At 32.8% G+C, this 19,290-nt stretch overlaps 3 protein-coding genes across 3 annotated transcripts; all 3 read right to left on the bottom strand.

Annotated features, from left to right (window-relative positions):
- Positions 1-252: 252 nt before the first annotated feature.
- Positions 253-4,705, bottom strand: LOC128170545 (peroxidasin-like). The gene is made up of 6 exons (XM_052836329.1): positions 4,517-4,705; positions 4,147-4,197; positions 3,908-4,020; positions 2,996-3,221; positions 1,229-1,356; positions 253-454 (listed from the first exon to the last, which is right to left on the bottom strand). The coding sequence occupies exons 1-6, from the start codon at positions 4,524-4,526 to the stop codon at positions 287-289; spliced, it is 696 nt and encodes a 231-aa protein (XP_052692289.1). The 5' UTR covers positions 4,527-4,705; the 3' UTR covers positions 253-286.
- Positions 4,706-6,491: 1,786 nt separating this feature from the next.
- On the bottom strand, positions 6,492-10,618 carry LOC128170544 (neuronal cell adhesion molecule-like). Its single transcript, XM_052836328.1, has 6 exons — positions 10,530-10,618; positions 9,621-9,671; positions 9,377-9,489; positions 8,756-8,981; positions 8,524-8,651; positions 6,492-6,700 (listed from the first exon to the last, which is right to left on the bottom strand). Exons 1-6 carry the CDS (start codon positions 10,537-10,539, stop codon positions 6,509-6,511), a joined length of 720 nt encoding a protein of 239 aa, XP_052692288.1. The 5' UTR covers positions 10,540-10,618; the 3' UTR covers positions 6,492-6,508.
- A 2,312-nt stretch (positions 10,619-12,930) lies between these two features.
- LOC128170514 (proton-coupled folate transporter-like) lies at positions 12,931-17,774 on the bottom strand. Its single transcript, XM_052836294.1, has 2 exons — positions 17,664-17,774; positions 12,931-14,679 (listed from the first exon to the last, which is right to left on the bottom strand). The coding sequence occupies exon 2, from the start codon at positions 14,606-14,608 to the stop codon at positions 13,190-13,192; it is 1,419 nt and encodes a 472-aa protein (XP_052692254.1). The 5' UTR covers positions 14,609-14,679; positions 17,664-17,774; the 3' UTR covers positions 12,931-13,189.
- Between the last annotated feature and the right edge of the window lie 1,516 nt (positions 17,775-19,290).

Below are 19,290 nucleotides of genomic sequence, written 5' to 3'. Positions count from 1 at the left end.
TGATCATTATATGAGCCTATTTGCCAAACCCCGGACCACCATAATTTATCAGAATTTTGGTAGTGAGCTTTATGGATATCATAGAATTCCATTTTGTTTTTTACCGCCAAGATAACCCCCCCCCCCCCCAAAAAAAAAAAAAACAACAACAAACAAACAAACAAACAAAACAAAAAACAAAAACAAAACATAAATGAACAAATAAACAAAAAAAAAAAACACATAACAAACAAACAAACTCCAAAACAGAATTCAACTTTTAATTTACGACAATTGCATGTACATTTCAATGTGGACGCGTTAAATGAACAGTTTTATGCATCGAGCCTACACTGTTGTGGACAAAACACTCGTATTCCCCGATGTCTTCTCTTTTCAGGCCGTTTATATGTAGCGTTACCTTGTTTGCAGTATAATTTAAGTGCAAATTTGATGGAATTAGACTAGGAGCAGTCTGCAGAAGAAAAGATAAATAAGAGAGCAATACTGACAAATCAATGAATTAAATGATCATTCAATCAATGATTCAAAATATATATGTATACATCGTGTAACAATCTATTTATTGATTAAGACAGAATGCGAGAATAGATAAATTGATAAATTGAAGGGAAAAAATACTAAAGAATATACTATAACAGATAAAATGAAGTAGATGAGGTGAAACAATGGCAATCGTCTCTAACATGAAATTATATTATTGTAATCAGGGTTCCTTTAGCTTCATTCATTAAAAAGTAACCTTATATCCCAATTTTAATCTTAAAAAAACCATAAATTCCAAATTCTAAAATATATGCAACAGAAGTTACAGCATATTTAAGACGCAAGACAAAGAGAGTACACTTAAATCTGGTGAGTCGAAGGCACATCCTGGCATCATTGAATTTCCTTATCTTACTATGGAATAAATGGGTTTTTTTTCGAAAACAGTTATATACTTCTATAATTGTAACTCAATAAAGTTGTGTTCAACTCTGATATCTTCTAAAATATATATTAAGATATTGACTACAAATATCAGCATTGACAAGAAAAAATTACCATTTCCTTAAGTTACATGCATTTCTAAAATCAATATAGATATATACAATTCCGGTAGATTTGTACAAAATATTAGACTTCATTTTTCACGAAGCAATTTTTGTAGCAATTAGTTGAAAAGCCTTAAACAGTGATTTGAATATCAAAGCTTTATGTTTCTACCCTTAAACTGGTGAGTATTTACCAGCATGTTCCAACCAAGTTGATCATAATCCGGGTTACTTTCCACAGCACAAGCCAGCTCTACATTATCACCATATTGATAAAAGGTGGGCCGGATCACTACGGATACAATTGATGGGGGTCCATACACTAAAAAATAATGCAAACATATCTAACGACTTTGTACAGACTTTGTTCCGTTTCCTTTTTCTTCTGTTTGTGCTGTTTTGAATTTGCCCAGAAGTATAAAAAATATGTAAGATTTTTTTTCAATCACCTAATTGTCTACGGAGTTTTCTCGGTTTTTCCCCCGATTACGGCGGGTGGGACCGGTTAGCAGAGGATGCTCACTCCTCCATGGCACCTGTTCCTACCTCTATCTTTTTAGAGGTCTGTGTTGCCTGCTTTGAATGTGCACCGTTTAATGGATTTTTGAGATTGTTCATAGTTTGCTATTGTCATTTTTTCATTCTAATTTACAATGTACCACAGTAATTCAAAAATTGTTTAAAATTCGTCCAGTTTTAATTTTCACACGCTAATAACGAGCGCAAAAGGGGCGAAAATAATATATTAGATTCCTCATATCACACCCTAAAAGAATATTTCCCTGTATACAATATTACTAAGATATCAAAGGAGAAAAGATCGTAAAGCCCATTAGTTAAAAATTTACCAGTGTGAGTGTAACTATATCTCCCATTGTGTGTTACGATATTTTGCAAAACCTGTACTCTGATAATATATGATAAACTTTAAAAGGGTTTCACCTTTTGGTAATAAATATGCAGACAATGAAATTACTCAGGTATTTTTATTTTTTAGATTTACTCGAAGTTTGGTATTTTGCTCCTATCTAGATTATGTTCTCACAAATTATTTTTTAATCTTTGGAAAAACCTAGAGAGCAAGAACTTTATATCGGGGTTCCAACTTTGTTTCAGTCGGTCACTAGGATCTAAATCAAGATACCTGATTGACACCTAACTCATGTTTTAAACATAAATAGTATTAATCTATCAATTTGCTTTATCAATGTCAATGGCTTTTGCAGTTATATGTTTATTAATTGTTTAATCCATATGACAAAATTACAATATGATTAAAACGATTTTATAGTTAAGACACTATTGTAAATATTCCTGTAAGACCAATTACATGATCATATCACAGGGCAGTAAAAAAATCGTAACACCATAATACAACAAGAAGTTGTGGTGACGAATGCAAATCTTTACTGTTAAAATGTAATTTGTATGTGATAAGTTAGATTTAAAGTAAAAGTGTCTGAGTAAAAAAAAAAAAAAAAAAGGTGGAATTCTTCAAAAATATCAACGACCTGGGAGAGGAACACACACCTTTGATAAAAAGGGCATTGGAGAAATATATAGAAAGGTGACGAAAGATCTGATATGGGAATTAAGGAGAATGAAAAAGAAGGGCTTATGTAACATTTACCTTACTAAAGAGGTTTGATGAACGCGTACTAAGCTGTACTTTTAGGAGCTTCCTAAAGAGTTTAATTCTCAAATCATTTCTTTGGTGTCTCGGAAATACCACATATATGTATATCAAATGTAAATGTATCGTCAATTCCAAGTTACATATGACCACTTTGATGTAACATATATAACATTAATTGAGTTAATTGAACGATATATCATGTAGATCGTTTTTCTAAATAAAGGATCATTTCAAGCTGTATATTCCAATAAAATTTTATTAGGAGAACTCTGTTGGATAAATTATTTTTTTTTTTATATTTCAAGACGTAATGTTGTCGATCTACCTGCGGTGTATGTTGGTGTTTTATGGGCATGCGTAGTAGTAGTAGGCAATGTCGTTGTTGTGGCTGTTGCAGGATGTAAATTCACAGTAAACACGTGGTGTGCAAACTGGAACCCGTCTGACGTCACACAGATGTACTGTCCATTGTTAGTGACGTCAAAGTGTGTGATCACGAGAGTTTTCCCTTCATTGATCATGTGGGAGTTTGGAGGAAGAAGTCCTGTAGGCTAAATATGCCTAAGTTGTTATTTTAAAAACACATGCATGCTCTGGCCGGTTTGTGAAAATCAATAGGACCTTCTTATTGATAGCATAAACGAGTCATCAATGAGTTGAAAATATGGGATTTGCACTATATGTATATCTTGTGTAAATAAAAACATATGTAATCATCATTGGATGTAACTGTACATTTTTTCTGGTTTTGCTTTTGTTGACATGTCCACCAAATATATTTAGCATTTTTTTTTTTTAATATCAAATTATACTTATTTCAACAAAATTTCAACTCAAAATAAATGAAAACCAAATTTAAAAATTGTACCACACAAAGGTTTAGAGCAAACGAGCTTAAACCCGATGGATAGCGTTCATTTCCTACTCTTTTTTATACTTGTAATTATGAAATATGTAAATGGTTTAATATCTACTTTTTACATATATTTACAAACTTTGAATAATTTGCAATGTTTTTAATTCGTTCATTGATGCTAGTATTAAAATCCGTATGCTATTAACATGTACGTCTTACATGAGTTGCTCTTTATATATTTCTGAGAGATTTTTTTTTTATCGGTCATACATTTTCCTTTTTCTGCAAATGACTAAAAACTGTCAGAAAAGTTTTCTATTTACGAAAGCGGTAAGGAGATTTAAAAAAAAAACTTGCAGTGCATTGTACATGTGTACGTACCGAAATCCATGTTGTGTGTGGACTACTTCCGCCGCTTACCACGCATGTCAAATGAACTTCTGACCCAACTGTTATGTGTGATGGTTGATCAGTGAAAACAATCTGCAGGGGACCTTTTTGGGAATATACAAACCAATTTTTGATTTATTTGTAAATAAAATTATAAATTTCCTATTTACACTCTCCAAGAAAGTACAAATTCGTTTGACAATCTGACAATTTTTAGAAAAAAAACATACCTGCATATGACAAATCAAAAAGAACCAGTACAAGAAATTGAACAATGCTTACTACAAAAGGAAAGGAAAAGTCATGTTTGTTAGATCCAGTGTCAAATATAATACGACAACCAATTCACTTGTTTTTAATTGAAAGTTGATTGGCTGATAAAGTTGTTTTCTTGTCCATCACATTTTAGATAACAATATGGACTATAATCTAACGGCCATATTTTCTCGAAATCTCTCCACCTTGATACATTCACAATTGTTATCATAAACACTATATCGATAAATAACAGTCATCGGAAGTGTAAAAAAATATATCAACTAAATCAAATTGCACAACCTTGCTCAATGATGTTTGAATGGAAATTAAAAAAAGACTAACCTGTATGCATGTCGTTTGGCGACTCTGATAATGACTTTTCATGTATAGTTCAACCTGACCTTCTTCAAAAGGAATAAACTTAGATAAGCACGGACATGCACCTATATAAGCGCATTCACAAAACCCAACAGTGGTCCCTCCATGGATATCATGCTAGCGAAGAAATTCCCTTCATGATTAAATCACGGGGACAAATAGAGTATTTCGAGATCCATGCATATATCTCTCATTATACAAAATATCCTAATTTAGCGTTCATTAATCTTTTTACCAAGGTATATCATACAACTCGCATGGTCAAATATAATTTTTAGAGAGTATTTTAAAACTATAGACATAGCACATATCCCGGAATTTCTAGGATATGGAAAATGATCCACTGAATGTCTTATCAGATGTTCTTCCTAGCTTGTCAAGCTTCGTGAGCAACAACTTAACAGCTTTGAGACTTCCTAATCTAACACCTAGTATTTCAGGTTCAAGTTTATTTTCCTCTGAAACTCTGTCTCTTCTCTTTTAAAATTGTTAGAATCACAACCCATAATGTTTGCATCCAATATTTACAACGCAAACAATAGTAGTTAACTTCAAACAAAAAAGAGTTCTACTTTTGAAAAATCTAATTAGTTAGGTTTTTGCTTATTGGCCAAATGGTAAACCTTTGACCATCAAAACTTCTTAACAGTGATATTTTCTGGGGTGTATTGAACGCCATAACTGTATTAAGGTCAATTTCATATGATATGAATTGGTATATTATTTTTATGCTTTAGTAACATCATTATAAGCAGTTTTGACATCATTATATGCAGTGAGTATACACATTGCTAATTAACATCATTATATACTGTGAATAATCATTATATCCAAAGTTATAATATTTATTTCACGTAATACCATTACATTATGTCGTAAGATAATTATATGAAGTGGTTTATTATCATAAGCTATGAAAAAATCTTCATGTGATGATAAATCTCATTTTATACAGAGATAAACTCAAAATGATTTGTTGTCCAGTCGTTATGTTAATATGTGGTACACTCTTCATGTGCAGTTGCAAAATCCTTCTTGACGTTAGGTTATAAGTTCAATATATGCAGTACTAATTTCATGTTATGGTGTGTTAAATCATATGCATCATACATTTATTGTAGTGAAAGCGTAACATGTCATGGTAAATTCTTTATATGATGCGACAATTTTATCATATGCCGTTATTGAGTCATTACATGATGGGGTGAGTTTTTTACAGTATGTGATCCTTTCATGATATGGAGTGGTAACTTCTTTTTATGTAGTCGTTACTTTTTATGAGGTTATAAACTGGTTCTCTCTGAAAAGTTTTAATGGGGAAGAGGTCCAGTTCTTTTTTAAAAGAGGTGCCTCGTTCTTTATTGTTAGTTTTATGATGACGATGATGAAGAAAGCATTTTACACATTAAAAACTGCGGTTATTTTTATGAAAACTCCTTAAATTAAGTATCTGATATGCTGAAAACTCGCTAATGATAAATACATGATTTAGTTTTTTCGTAAAATGGAATTAAAATGGGTTGTGTTTAGTTAATTAATAAAGTAAATTCAGACTCTAATAAGTTTAGCAGCTAAACCTAAGTTTCTATGCTTGTTTGGGTTTTTTCAACCTTTTTAAAAGCTTTTTTTCCAAGGTCTTTTAAATCAACTTTATTTTTACAAAGTAAAACAGTTAAACTGTAAACCACAGTGTGAAATTTCTAAGAATATATGTCAAATACATAACAAAAAATTCAATGGTCACAAGCCACAAACCATGGCCATTGACCTAGTTTTTGGACAGTGAAAACAAACACCACAGTTGAAGCTATATAACGTGGTGCTTTTTCATTATCATCAGTATTATTATTAATTAATTCTAAGTTAATGCCATCCTTGAACTGCATGTTCATCGGAATAAATATTTTGTGTAACAAAAATTTAGAAACCAGATAAAAAATTTACCAGTTATATGATTTATTTCCAACGGGTAAAAGATACACTATTTTGGTGGATGAAGTGAGAGCGTTTGAAGTCCGAACCAAAGGAATTTTGTACAAAACACTGATACTGCTCTATGTTCTCGGCGGTCAGGTGTTTAATATGTACCTTTACCATGTCTGTACCATACACTAAATTGATATTGGCTGGAATTCTGCTGGGATCAGTCTGTAAAACAAAATATTTTTTCTTAAATATCAGTCAAATGATACTGATCACTTTGTAGCTACATCAAAATGACACTTTAGTGGATAATACTTACAAATTAGGCATTGCCTGCCGCCTAATCTATTTTTGTAGATAAATATTTCCATTGTTTTTATCAATAATGTATAATTTCAGTACTTTTTTACGGTTGAAAAAATGTCAAATGCAGATAAGTATGCGTAATATACATTTTTGTTCATTTCATTATTAGACGTGAGTCCATCACAAACATTTTTCTGGCCTGTTACAAAAACAGCTTTCAAAGTTATAGAGTAAAAGGTTTAAGTGTTATGAAGTAATGAAGACATGTTTTGTATTCTATTCTACACAGTGTATTTATGCACATATTAAACAAATCTAATTTAAGGTTTTATCTGATTAAAGGATTTATTCTTCATAAAGTATCTCATGATCAAATGCGTGTGGCTTGTATTCATAAACTGTTTAAAGTCCCAAACATACACAACGCAAATCAGCGTGTTTTGAGTGGTCTTATTTTGTTGTCATGAACGAAAAGAGAATCATGTATGTCATAGTTGTAAGTTTTTGTGAGATATTACAAAGGACGATACGTTTTCGGGGGAAAATGTGTCCACATACGCAGCACTGTTAAGGTTTACTTTGTGGTCGCGCCAACCAGAAAGTACGGGAAATGTTAACTATGACATCACACAAAACAACAAGTTGTCAAAAATGCTTAACAAATACAGCAATTTCCAAGTGTTATGGGTACGAAAACATTGAACTACATTAAAAATTACATATGCCTGCAAATTTGTAGTCAAATTAGTCCAACAACGATAATTATAAACAAATAACTGATCGCGGTGAACTTGTCGATGTGACGTCATACTGTATATTTTGACGCATATTTTGTGTAGAGAGGCGGATCAATACACTTTTTAACATGGAAAAATGTATTTTATAAATGAAGGGAAGATAACCATAAAACAATCATCATACCATTGAATCTTATCTATTGTGCCTGTTTTGATTCGGCATGTGCTTATTATTTTAGAGTGTGTATTATTTCTTTTCTAGAGTGTTTACTGAACGAGTTCGATGTGTTTGACATCGGGAAGCCAATCTAATTCCGTTTTTTACAAGGTCATACACTAAAAAGATCATTATAATCTTTTTTATATGAATTAAAGGAATGTTTAATTCATTTAAAAGTATTGCTGCTTCGATGTAATCTATAGAATGAATTAATAAATATTACGTAAAATATTAAGCAAACTTAAGGTCATATAAATTCCAACCGGAGCTCATTTTTTTTTATATTTATTCTAAAACAACTGAACTCTATACAACACAGCAGCACTTTTAGAATGCACCAGAAAAGAATAATTGAATAATCATTTAAATTTTTGTTTCAAATAGGGGTATACCCTTGTAATATTGAAATTTGTTCATGGCCTCCATCTGGGATAATTATCAACACATGTCGCGTGACTATCAAATCAGGGGACCACACTAAGTGTCATACAAAGTAGCATTTACTATACTCTTTCATTTTATATGACATTTAAATTTACATTTACATCATGATAAAATAACTTTACCTCAATATATATGTTATCACAGATGCATCGTTTAATGAATGTTTAAATCCGCTGATAGGTTCATAGTAAGCCTTAACAGTGCTGCGTACGTTGTCAACAACGAAGTTTTTTTTTTTAATTTTCACGTAAGATTTTGAGTTTATTTGCAGTGGACACATTTTCTTATAAATAAAATTTTTATATTATAAAATGTGTTTCCATAATGTGTGTTTTCAATACCATCATATTCCATCCAAGCTGATCAGATGGAGGGTTGCTCTCTACTCTACAGATGAGCTCCACGTCATCACCATAATGATAATTAGTGGGCTGTACTTCTGTGGATAAAATAGTTGGTGGTCTTGGAGCTATAAAGTAAGAAATATTTGCATATACATTTAATTAAAAATGAAAACAGATGTCGTTTTAATTAAAACAAGATTGGGTGTATTTAATTATGTTGACATCTTACCGGTATGGGTTGTTTTATGGGCATGCGTAGTAGACCGTGTCGTTGTTGGGGTCGTTGTTGTGGTCGTTCCAGAATTTAAACTCACAGTAAACACGTGGTGTGCAAATTGGAATCCGTCTGACGTCACACAGATGTACTGCCCGTTATTCGTAACGTCAAAGTGTGTGATCACGAGTGTTTTCCCTTCATTGGTCATGTGTGAGTTTGGCGGGAGAAGTCCTGTTGGCTACATTTAAGTATAAGTTGTTACTTTGAAGAAAACTTCACTTCATTTTACGGATGATTTGATTTGAGAACATTTTTGTGTATGCTATATTGTCTTATTTATCCTAAATAACGTAAAGACGTAATTGTTTGATGTATATGTAGTCAAGTTAATGTCACCGTGTTAATCTAAAACTATAAATTTGTTCATTGATAATGCAATTCTTGTGATACCTGTGCATCTTTATATAAACATGTTTTCTTCATTATTTATTTATTCTGAGAGATGTTTTTTTTTCTTTTTGTACTTTTTGTCATAATATCTCTTCATGAAAAACACAAGAAAACGTCAAACAAGACACGTATTCATTTATAATTGGTAGGATTTGAAAATTGAGTGCATATCATTGTACCTACCGAAATCCATGTCGTATGGGGACTACTTCCACCGCTTACCACGCATGTCAAATGAACTTCTGACCCAACCGTTATTTGCGATGGTTGATCAGTGAAAACAATCTGCAGGGGGTCTTTTTTAGAAATATATAAAACTCAATCTCATTGGTGTAGATAAAATCAATCACCTAATCACACTCGTCATTAAAGAAAAAAAAAACAATATTTATAATATGATTTTAATACGGAAAAAAATCATGCATACCTGCATATGACAATTCAAAGAGAACCAGTGCCAAAAACTGAACAACAGTCTCTACAAAAGATGAAAAGTCATTTTTTTTCATATCATATTGTAAATTACGTTATTATAGGTCAACACGTATTAGTGTTTTAGACTGAATATTAACTGATAGAAATTTTTGTTTCCTGTCTGTCACATTTTTGTTGTGTAAGTGACATTGGTTCAAGCTGTTGACTATTTTAAAAAATGACAATGACACTCTGTCAATCATCTCCAAAATCAATATATACAAGAACAAATTCAAAGCAGAGGAACTCGGACCTCTAAAAAGAGAGAGAGATGGGATCAGTTGCCTATGAGGAGAAAGAACCCCATGTCGGCCGGTTGCACCCGCCGAGTGTTCAGTGTCAAAATCATGAAAAACGGAATAAACTGTACTCGGTGTATAAATAATCGTCTCGCAAGTATGAAAAAGCAGTCAGCATATGTCCTAATGAAACATAATGTTGAACTTGCTGACAAGGTCATTGTATTGACCATAGAACTTGCTTAAAGATTTTAATCGAAGTTCTTGCTATTCTTGTTTCAGCAAATTGTTTGTTAATAGCTTGCCTCGTTTTAAAAATTGTTCGTATGTAGAGCATGCGCCTGCTGAGAGACATAAACTCCATAAGCAGGTGATGATGGTATATTGATGCATAAGTAAAGGAAGTTGACGATTGAAAAAACTAAAACCATCACGTGATGTGTAATGGACCTATTATCTACACTTTGATACAATTACAATTGCCAGTGTTCATAAACAATATATCGATGAATACATGCAGCAGTCGTCGGGAGTGTAATGAATACTTTTAATCAAATCAAATTGTTCCATCTTGCTAAATGATATTTAAATAGAAAAAAAAAAAAAATAAACGAGCAACTCACCTGTATGCATCTCGTTTGGCGACTCCGATAATGACTTCTCGTGTTTGGTCAAACCTGACCTTGTTTAACTAGAACAAATTAAGATAAGCACAGACATTCCGTATCACAATTAAGAACAACAGACGTGCATGTAAATCATTTTATCATAGTCTTAAAACTTGGCACAAAACCTGTATGCGCATGTACAACAGTCGACAATGGTGCCTCGGTGGATAAACATGCTACAGAAGAAAACTTCCTATATAGTTTTTTGACGGGGACAATAAAGATCGTTTGCGATTTCATGCTATTTTCTTTGATAAACACGTACATGTACATCTATCCTATTTTCGTATGCATCTACCATTCTTGATATTAAGGTTCTAAGTAAAACACTCGCATGAGTTTCTTTTAATATTACACACATATACACTACTGATTTTATTAAAGGACCTATCTTTTGTAAATGGGGATTTTTTCCGGAAATTTCCCACTCGAACGTATTCACCTCAAAACTTGTTTGTGTGAGACTTCTTTCCTCAGGTCTTCTAAAATTTTGTAAGACGCGAATTTTCTCTAAAAATAAATATACCCTTGAGAAAATTTATCATAGCTAGAGAATACTTTTATTATTTTTATATATTTGAGATGAAATTTATATGCTGCTGGATAATGGTCGATTGTCACCGAATTCTTTTGATAATGTGATGAGTCCAGTTCAGATAATTGATTAACACTTATCTGCATTTTAGGACGTTTGCAATGAAGTATAGGTACTAAGGTGTTCTGATATAGAGCGAAGATGCGAGAGTGCGAAGTTGCGAAGGCGAAAGTGCAAGAGATGATTATATTTGTCGTGGGGGGTGGGGGTCGAGGCATATTTTGGAGATTTTATTTTATATAATTATTAAAATTGAATTTTCTGTGGGAATTGGATCCGGGCCCTCTCTTTCCCTTTACTGCATGTGTGAAGTTATTAATAATTAATTTCCGGGGGGTGCGGACCCCCTCTCTCCCGCTAGATCCATACATGAGCAAGGAGTGTCGCGTAAAGAAATTAGAATGTTACTGTGTTTGATCAACGGTAAACAGACAGCCGGTAAGTGACACGAGTGCTACTGTGGAAGTGTATATGTATACATTATGGCGGACATAACATTTTATGTGGAGTATATAATGATTAGGCATAGCCAGCACTGGTAAACATATATGTCACATGAACACATTAGAATATTTATAAACATTCATAGTAAGCACAATGGCCTAGCGCATTCGTACCAATAATATCATGTGTGAATCGGAAAACGTTGGCGAGTACGGTGCCTACATCAAATTCTATGTAATCGACCGATACTTTCCAAATGCAATCAAAAAATACGAAGGCGAAAGTGCGAAGTTGCGAAGGCGAGAGTGCAAGGTTGCGAAGGCGAGAGAACGATAGTAGTTTCGCTCCTTCGCGCTTCGCCGTCACATCTTCGCACTTTCGCTCCTTCGCCGTCGTTCTTTCGCCTTCGTAACTTCGCAATCTCGCATCTTCTACCTAAAGGCGAAGGTGCGAAAGTCAAAGTGGCCCTATCGGAACACCATAAGGTACCCATAAATCAAACATATCCTTTAGGCCAACTACCAACGTTACATAATTGACATCTCGAATATGCAAGTTAGGATCGTATATTAATATCTACTATTATAGATCATTTTAATGGTGTGACAGTTACTTTCAAGGGCACTGGGTACATACTCCAATATCGCAGAACTTAATAATTCTCGAACTGCTGACCATTTTATTAGCCTTTATTGTATGGGGATTACGTCAACTTTACAAAAATGTCTTCAAATTTTGAAATATGGTTCCTGTTAACCATTCTATGAAAAAAAACTCATATAAAGTACTGCATGCAAGGAACATTACGTAATAAAAATTCACGATTGCTCATTACATTAGAGCTTTAATAAACATATAGTTTGACATTGAAAACAGTGCTACCTGTTTACTGTACCCTTAATACAATCATTTTATGCCCGTTTTGCGCAGATGTGAATTCATACTGCAGAGAGTATTTTACAGTTTTACTGCATTTCATAGCAGCATATTGTACTTCGACTAACAATCCAACATTCTAAAACTGAATAATTGAGTGTCAAAACAATACAATATACACAAGCTTTAAATTATGATGCATGTACTTCTGCATATACACATGACACAGATTTGATGTTGGTATAAGACCATGTGCACAGGTACACACCCTCTGCACAAGAATTTTCATGTGCTTGACATTTTTTTTGCTTTTTTTTTAATTCAAACTAACGTATGATTGCTTGTCTGTTTTTATTTTCAAGAAAACGTTCACTCGTAATTTGTACAGGTAATAGCATCACGTTTCAAGAACCCAGATGAAACAATAGATACATGTACGTTTGAAAACCTTTATTGAGTGTCATTTCATAGCCTATTACATCGATATTTTGTGGGAAAAAAACAAAGGAAACTACACGTGAAAAATTTGTACAGTCTAGCATTAGATTTTGAAGCATTAAAGTTAAAATCTTAAACAAGTATAAATTTTGATGGTTTAAATTAATCAACCTTTAATTGATTAACCTTTGACTTCGTGTTTTGGGTTTTGGTGGTTTGAAGTAATCAATTTTAAGCTTTGATTTCGTGTTTTCTGTTATTGTTAATGAGATCCATACGATAGGTCTAAAACTCTGTCCTCCACCATCCCCTTGTGCTGCATTTTCTGAAGGGGCCGGAATATCGTCAGCAGAGTTCCTAGTATACACACATAGACAACAGCCTCGACAAGGAACCCCACCCCTGGAAATACGTGTGCGCTTAAGCTATAGATATTCAAGAAAACGATGGATCCCAAGAATTTCGACGAGGTTTCTGCAGCAGATAGCAATGCAAACATTTTTCCCGCTTCGTCTACGTCAACAGCTTTGCTAACCAATGAGCGTAAAGCGGAAGTGATCAGGCCCGACATTGCGCCAATCGAAACCGACGCAAACACCATCCAGGAAGTATTACAAAACCCCGCCCACAACAGTCGAGTTAATTTGAATAAGATTCCCAGAATGACTATTGAGATATCGGACATGTGTAGGTGGATAGAAAAGATGGGGAGGAACAGAAAAAGACACAGCCCTTTAACGGCGTATTCGAGGGACATCAGGTAACCGTACCAGGATTTTGGCCAATTTAGTGGTGTCCTTGTGATGAATAAGAGATTGATGTCTGCCTCACCTGTTCTGCATATCTGTGTTGCAAGAGAAATGATCAGAAGAACTATGATGATTTTTCGACTGTTTAGAAATCTAGGCTTTGTAACAACACTCAGCGCATCTTTCAGGTTAGAAGGTCTAAACACTTCGCATAATTCACATCTCCTTGCTGTTTGCAAATCGTCGTCGGTTGTTTTTCGTTCGATCGTTTCGTCGAGAAGGATTATGGTAAAAATTATAGAAATACCGTGAAGTATTGCAACACAGAGAAATGTCATGCTAAGATCGAGAAGGTCTTGGAAAATTCCGGAGAAAAACGAACCAATGCAGACACCGAGAAAATTCATGGCTAACAGAATACCGAGATTTTTAGTGCGATCCACAGACAGAGATACATCACACACAATGCTATTGACTGCCATTGTTATTACGGAGCTTTTTCCAAAGAGTCCCTGAAGAGCTAGACCACAGAATATCAAAGGAATCCTGTACAGCGGCACCAAATCACTCAAAATATAACATAAGACGGCGAAAACACTTCCAAGGCTAGGCAGGAGAACGGGAATCTTCCTTCCATAGCGGTCACTGTAAGATCCACATAGAAGTGCCAGAGGAATGGCGGGTATATTCAAAAGCAATCTGTAGTATATGAGATAATTTCCCGACAAACTCTGCATGTGGTTCTCTAGTTCCGGGTGTTTATCTAGATCCATACACAGCGTGTTGTTTTTGTCTTTTCCGTACATATATGTATCATAACACACGGCGGTCACTAGGTACGGTTTGGTCGTAGTGTCCAGCATCGATTCTCCGACCTTATACAGAAAGAATATGATGTTTACAACCACGAAACCATGATCACCCCAAAACATGGCTCCAAACTTCTCTACGCGGCTGTTCAAGCTACGGGGTTCCTGCTTCAATTCCGATAGATGACTTTCTCCTGGAATTAATTATTCGATAAGCATATGATAAGAAGTGGATAATTCTAAGTTATACTTAGACTTATACTTATACTAAGGTAAAATTTTAGTATAAAATGTCGTTATTCAAAAAGTTGAACCAATAGAAATATACTTCAAACAAAACTTAAGCGAAGTCTGAGATTTATTCGTCGCTTTAATGAATGTGTTTAGTTTCTAGATATAAAACATCTCAAAATGGTATAATATTATAGAGTTACTTAACTTTTCAACGAAAGTATTAATTGAATCACTATAACGTATGACATATACAATTGTTTTAAGCAATATATAATGTAGATGATAATCGTAGAACGGCAAACAGTATTAAACAAATGCCGTCACTGGTACATTGTGTATGTTACATGGTATTACATTACATTACATTCAGCATATGTTTGGGCTTTATTTTATGTGTGTTTCATGGTATTACATTACATTCAGGTTCTGTTTGGGATTTATTTTGATGAGTCCTGTATTAATGAGGAAATATTACATTTACATGTAAAGCCAACACCCTAATATGATTAAAATATCGTTGTCCGTTGAATCAATAAAAGAACTGAGCTGTCTGTTGATCACGTAGGAACGCGTTCATTAAGAACATATACATGGAATGACTGCTGATTTATCAAGTTAACGTGTACATAGACCCTAACTTATACCTTAAACATTTCGTGAGCTGAATAAAAATATGATTTTTTAATTTTTGGTAACAAAAACTGATATATGCATTTTATTTTGTTTATTTTATCTATATTTGCAAATTATTGTCAAAATTTGAACATTTATTTATTATACCATTAACTTTTTTTCTATTTGTTTGCTTATTTGAAATTTGTAGACAGGTTTAAGTTTATTTTGATATTCAAGTATACTAGAATTCATGTTTAAACTTTTCTTTTTTTCCCTTTTTTACGATTATTTGAGTATTGCCTGTAAAATGTATAAACATGTCAGAAGAAAAACACAAATTCAAATTAAAAAAAATATCCGAATTGTTATTTGAAAATTGGAATCTTTTTTCGGTGAATAAACGTGAATGTTGCAATTTAGCTGAATCTGTAAAAATGATGGGAGTAAAACGATTTCCTTATTACGAGAGTTCCCGGATATTGCAATCTAATCATTGTTGGTCTGTGGCCCATTCACAGCAGGAATATAGAAGATTGGAATACTTAAATTGAAAAATTCCATTCTCTTTTTCTTTGATTGTGTCCCAAAAATAATCCAATGACGTATGACGAGGATTATCGAGAATGATAATACCTTTAATGAAATAAACCCTGTAACTTCCGTGTTTTCTATATATACACCGACGTAATTACGCTGTAAGAATTTATTGTTCATTTTGCTTATTTTGATTCTCATTAAACTTGCATAAATAGATAAAAATCGCAATTGGTTCAGCTTAAATTAAGAATCGTTTCCAACTAAATCGTTTAATTCAAATCAATCACATCTTATATAGAATGTACATACTATAAAGATAGATCTCTGTGTCCCATCCATGTTATCTACTCAGAAAACTCCCATTTAATTAAGAGAGTGTAAAAATAATTCTGTTTCTAGCCCCCCCCCCTTCCTTTCAAACATTACTTAAAAGGGTTAGATTGTTGTTGTCATTTCTAGACTACATGATTGTATAAATATAAAATTCCCTCTGGAAGCAGATATTTGTTAAGAGAAAAATTATAATATTGAAATTAAGTTTTAAAGCTAAACTGTCAATAAATTTTCTTTACTAAACGTTTGGTTATGGCAAAAGGTGTCTAGATATAATATTGATATACATGTATATATACTACCCAGCATATTTTAACTGCTGACCAGCCGATGCACGTTCATGAAAATAGGCCTATATCCTGTTCTTGCAATCGATGTTCTTTGCGTAATTTCTAACGCTAAATGAATTTAAAACTCATTGAATGTATATTCCATGAGTTTAAAAATAAATAAATTCAAATTTCCCCCTGAGATTGAAAAATCAACACATTTTTGATATATCTTAGTCTTACATCCGGTTTCTTTATCATAAAGTGTGTCAACTTTTTAATATGTGTGTTCACAAATGGTGCCTGTACAGAACATGTGCAGTGAGAATCGCATACAGAATGATTTATTCATATATCGGTTGTACGTAAAGAAAGTAATGCGGGTTTTTTTCGTGTTCTTTACTTTTCTTAGTCTAGTATATAAAAATGCGTTTGCTTCTCGTGTCTTTTAATTAAATTAACATATTCAAACATATGATCATTGCATGACGTTTTTATATAACAGGTTACAAAAAAATATTTTAGTGGTTAAACATTGAGTTTTAATCTATATAATAACATGTTTCTCTTTGAATTATCAATCACGAATATTTATATGACTATATAAATACATGCACTTTACCGCTATTTTATTGTTCTTCAAAATAAACTAGTACTGTAAAAATTGTAAACAATCTTTAACGTTCAATGTGACTTCAATGCTTAAAACGTCTTAAAAAATGAAACAGAGTAAAATCCCTTCAGTGACAATTTTATCAGCATTAAAAAATATTTTTATACCAATAAAAATAAAAAATGGCATTTCTCAAAAGTATAATAACATATACATATGTTTTAATTTTCAAAACATGAAACAAGGAAATTAAATAAGTAAATAAATCTCTCTCTCTCTCTCTCTCTCTCTCTCTCTCTCTCTCTCTCTCTCTCATTTTATCCCAAAAGTCTCTTAAAAAATTGTAAATTCAAATCCTTTAGTTAGCCGTTTGTTTAGCACGGGAGCGATTTTTTCTATTTAAACTTGGTTTTATTTTGAATACAAAGTCATAAATTACATGTACCATTGATTTAAATTTGCAAGGAAACTATTCATTCAATTGTAGAATACACAAATTCTCTAAAAGTTGAAGACATTTTCACAAAAAAAGAACTGAATTAACTAGTACGTGTAATTAATTATAATACACGTTTACCTCAGCTGGCAGCAAAGATCCCGAATAATTCCAAGGAGTCCTTTTCTTTTTCCATATCCCAGACACTTTAGATGAAAATGTTTTGGATGAAACGCGGGCAGACTAAATCAGTTGATCGCAATACATTCTCAGTTATAATTTCTCAGGAACGAATCACTAAATACAAAATTAACTCATTCATAATAAATGACGTTGCAACTACAGGGACAATTTGATGTTCGGTACAAGTACTTGTTAAGTCATTCATTGATTAGCGGCTTGAAAGACATCAATGGCGAGTAACACTGTTAATCAAAATATTGAACGGCCTCTTAATAGAAAGAGTGCCTAAAACGTATTGACCTATTAAGTCCTAAATGTAAGTCTGATTAAAACAAAACAGAATGAAAGAAGTAACACTGCCTCTCTCTCTCTCTCTCTCTCTCTCTCTCTCTCTCTCTCTCTCTCTCTCTCTCTCTCTCTTAAAGAATAAACAAATTCAGTATCTCATTAAAAACGCCATTAAATTCAAGATTTTTTAGTAAAATGAATCATTTTATTTTCTCGTGATATGTGTTATTCTTAAAACAAAGTATTACATTTATTTACGCCAGAAAAACTTTATTGTGTTTCATGTAGGCAATTTATCCTATCATCAATAGGAATTTCTGTTCATTATCAGCAATTTTCTATTCAAATGTGTCATAGCCTAATGATTTTAGAGTCGAACAAAACATTACTTCATATTTAATTCATGTATAATTTAGGAGGAAATGCAAAGAGAAGAAAGCAAAAAAAAAAAGGGGGGGGGGTATACGCACGGCTGAGGGAGCAATATTTACACAAATAGTTAAATCTGTATTTCCATATCAATATCAAAAGAAAACATAATCTAGACAAACATGGCCCATTCTGAACATGTCAAATTATTTGATAAAAATCAGTTTAAATAAAATATTTCGTTTCATAATTACTATATTGGTTTATTTAACGCCTTTTCAAATAATTTTCCCCAGGAGGTATTAAAAGCTTTAAGTTTATCAAATAAACAGACTTTCTAGTTCCATTGCGATCTCTAACTTACTACATCTAAGTACACTGTATTATGAAATATCGATTACATTCCAATGCTCAAAAAATCAAATATTTTAGGTTTAAAATAATACATGTATAATTTATCTATAAATTTATACAGAAAATCTTTGTTTTAGGGGGATAAATATTGTCTAAAAATGGCTATTAACATCCAGCCCCTTTAAAGCGGTAGATTAGATAACAAGCCTTGCTTGGGCGGCACTGAGAGTGAGGTGTTTACTGAGCATTAGATGTTTATACTGTCACGGGTACAGTTTTTATACCACGCCATGGCTTTGGGAGAGGGGGTGCTGCGCCGATTTCCTAAGGTTTCACAATCAAGACAGTCAGTGATGATTTCGTACTTTTTAGAAAAAAATTATAAATAATGACTGAAACACGAGTAAAATCTAAAAAAAAAATCCTCATCAGTTTACTAGTATAAAAAAATCACCATATGTTTCACATTTATAGAAGACATTTCCATGTTTTTTATTATCGAAAAAGCATCAAGTTTAGTTATACCATGATATCGTGTGTACATACATGTACTTGTTATGTGTATTGATTGTAT

The sequence above is a fragment of the Crassostrea angulata genome, chromosome 2 (assembly GCF_025612915.1).
Source record: "Crassostrea angulata isolate pt1a10 chromosome 2, ASM2561291v2, whole genome shotgun sequence".
In the NCBI taxonomy this organism is placed as follows: domain Eukaryota; kingdom Metazoa; phylum Mollusca; class Bivalvia; order Ostreida; family Ostreidae; genus Magallana; species Magallana angulata.
Note: the sequence above shows the minus strand (reverse complement) of the source record. Positions and strands in the feature narration are given on the sequence as shown.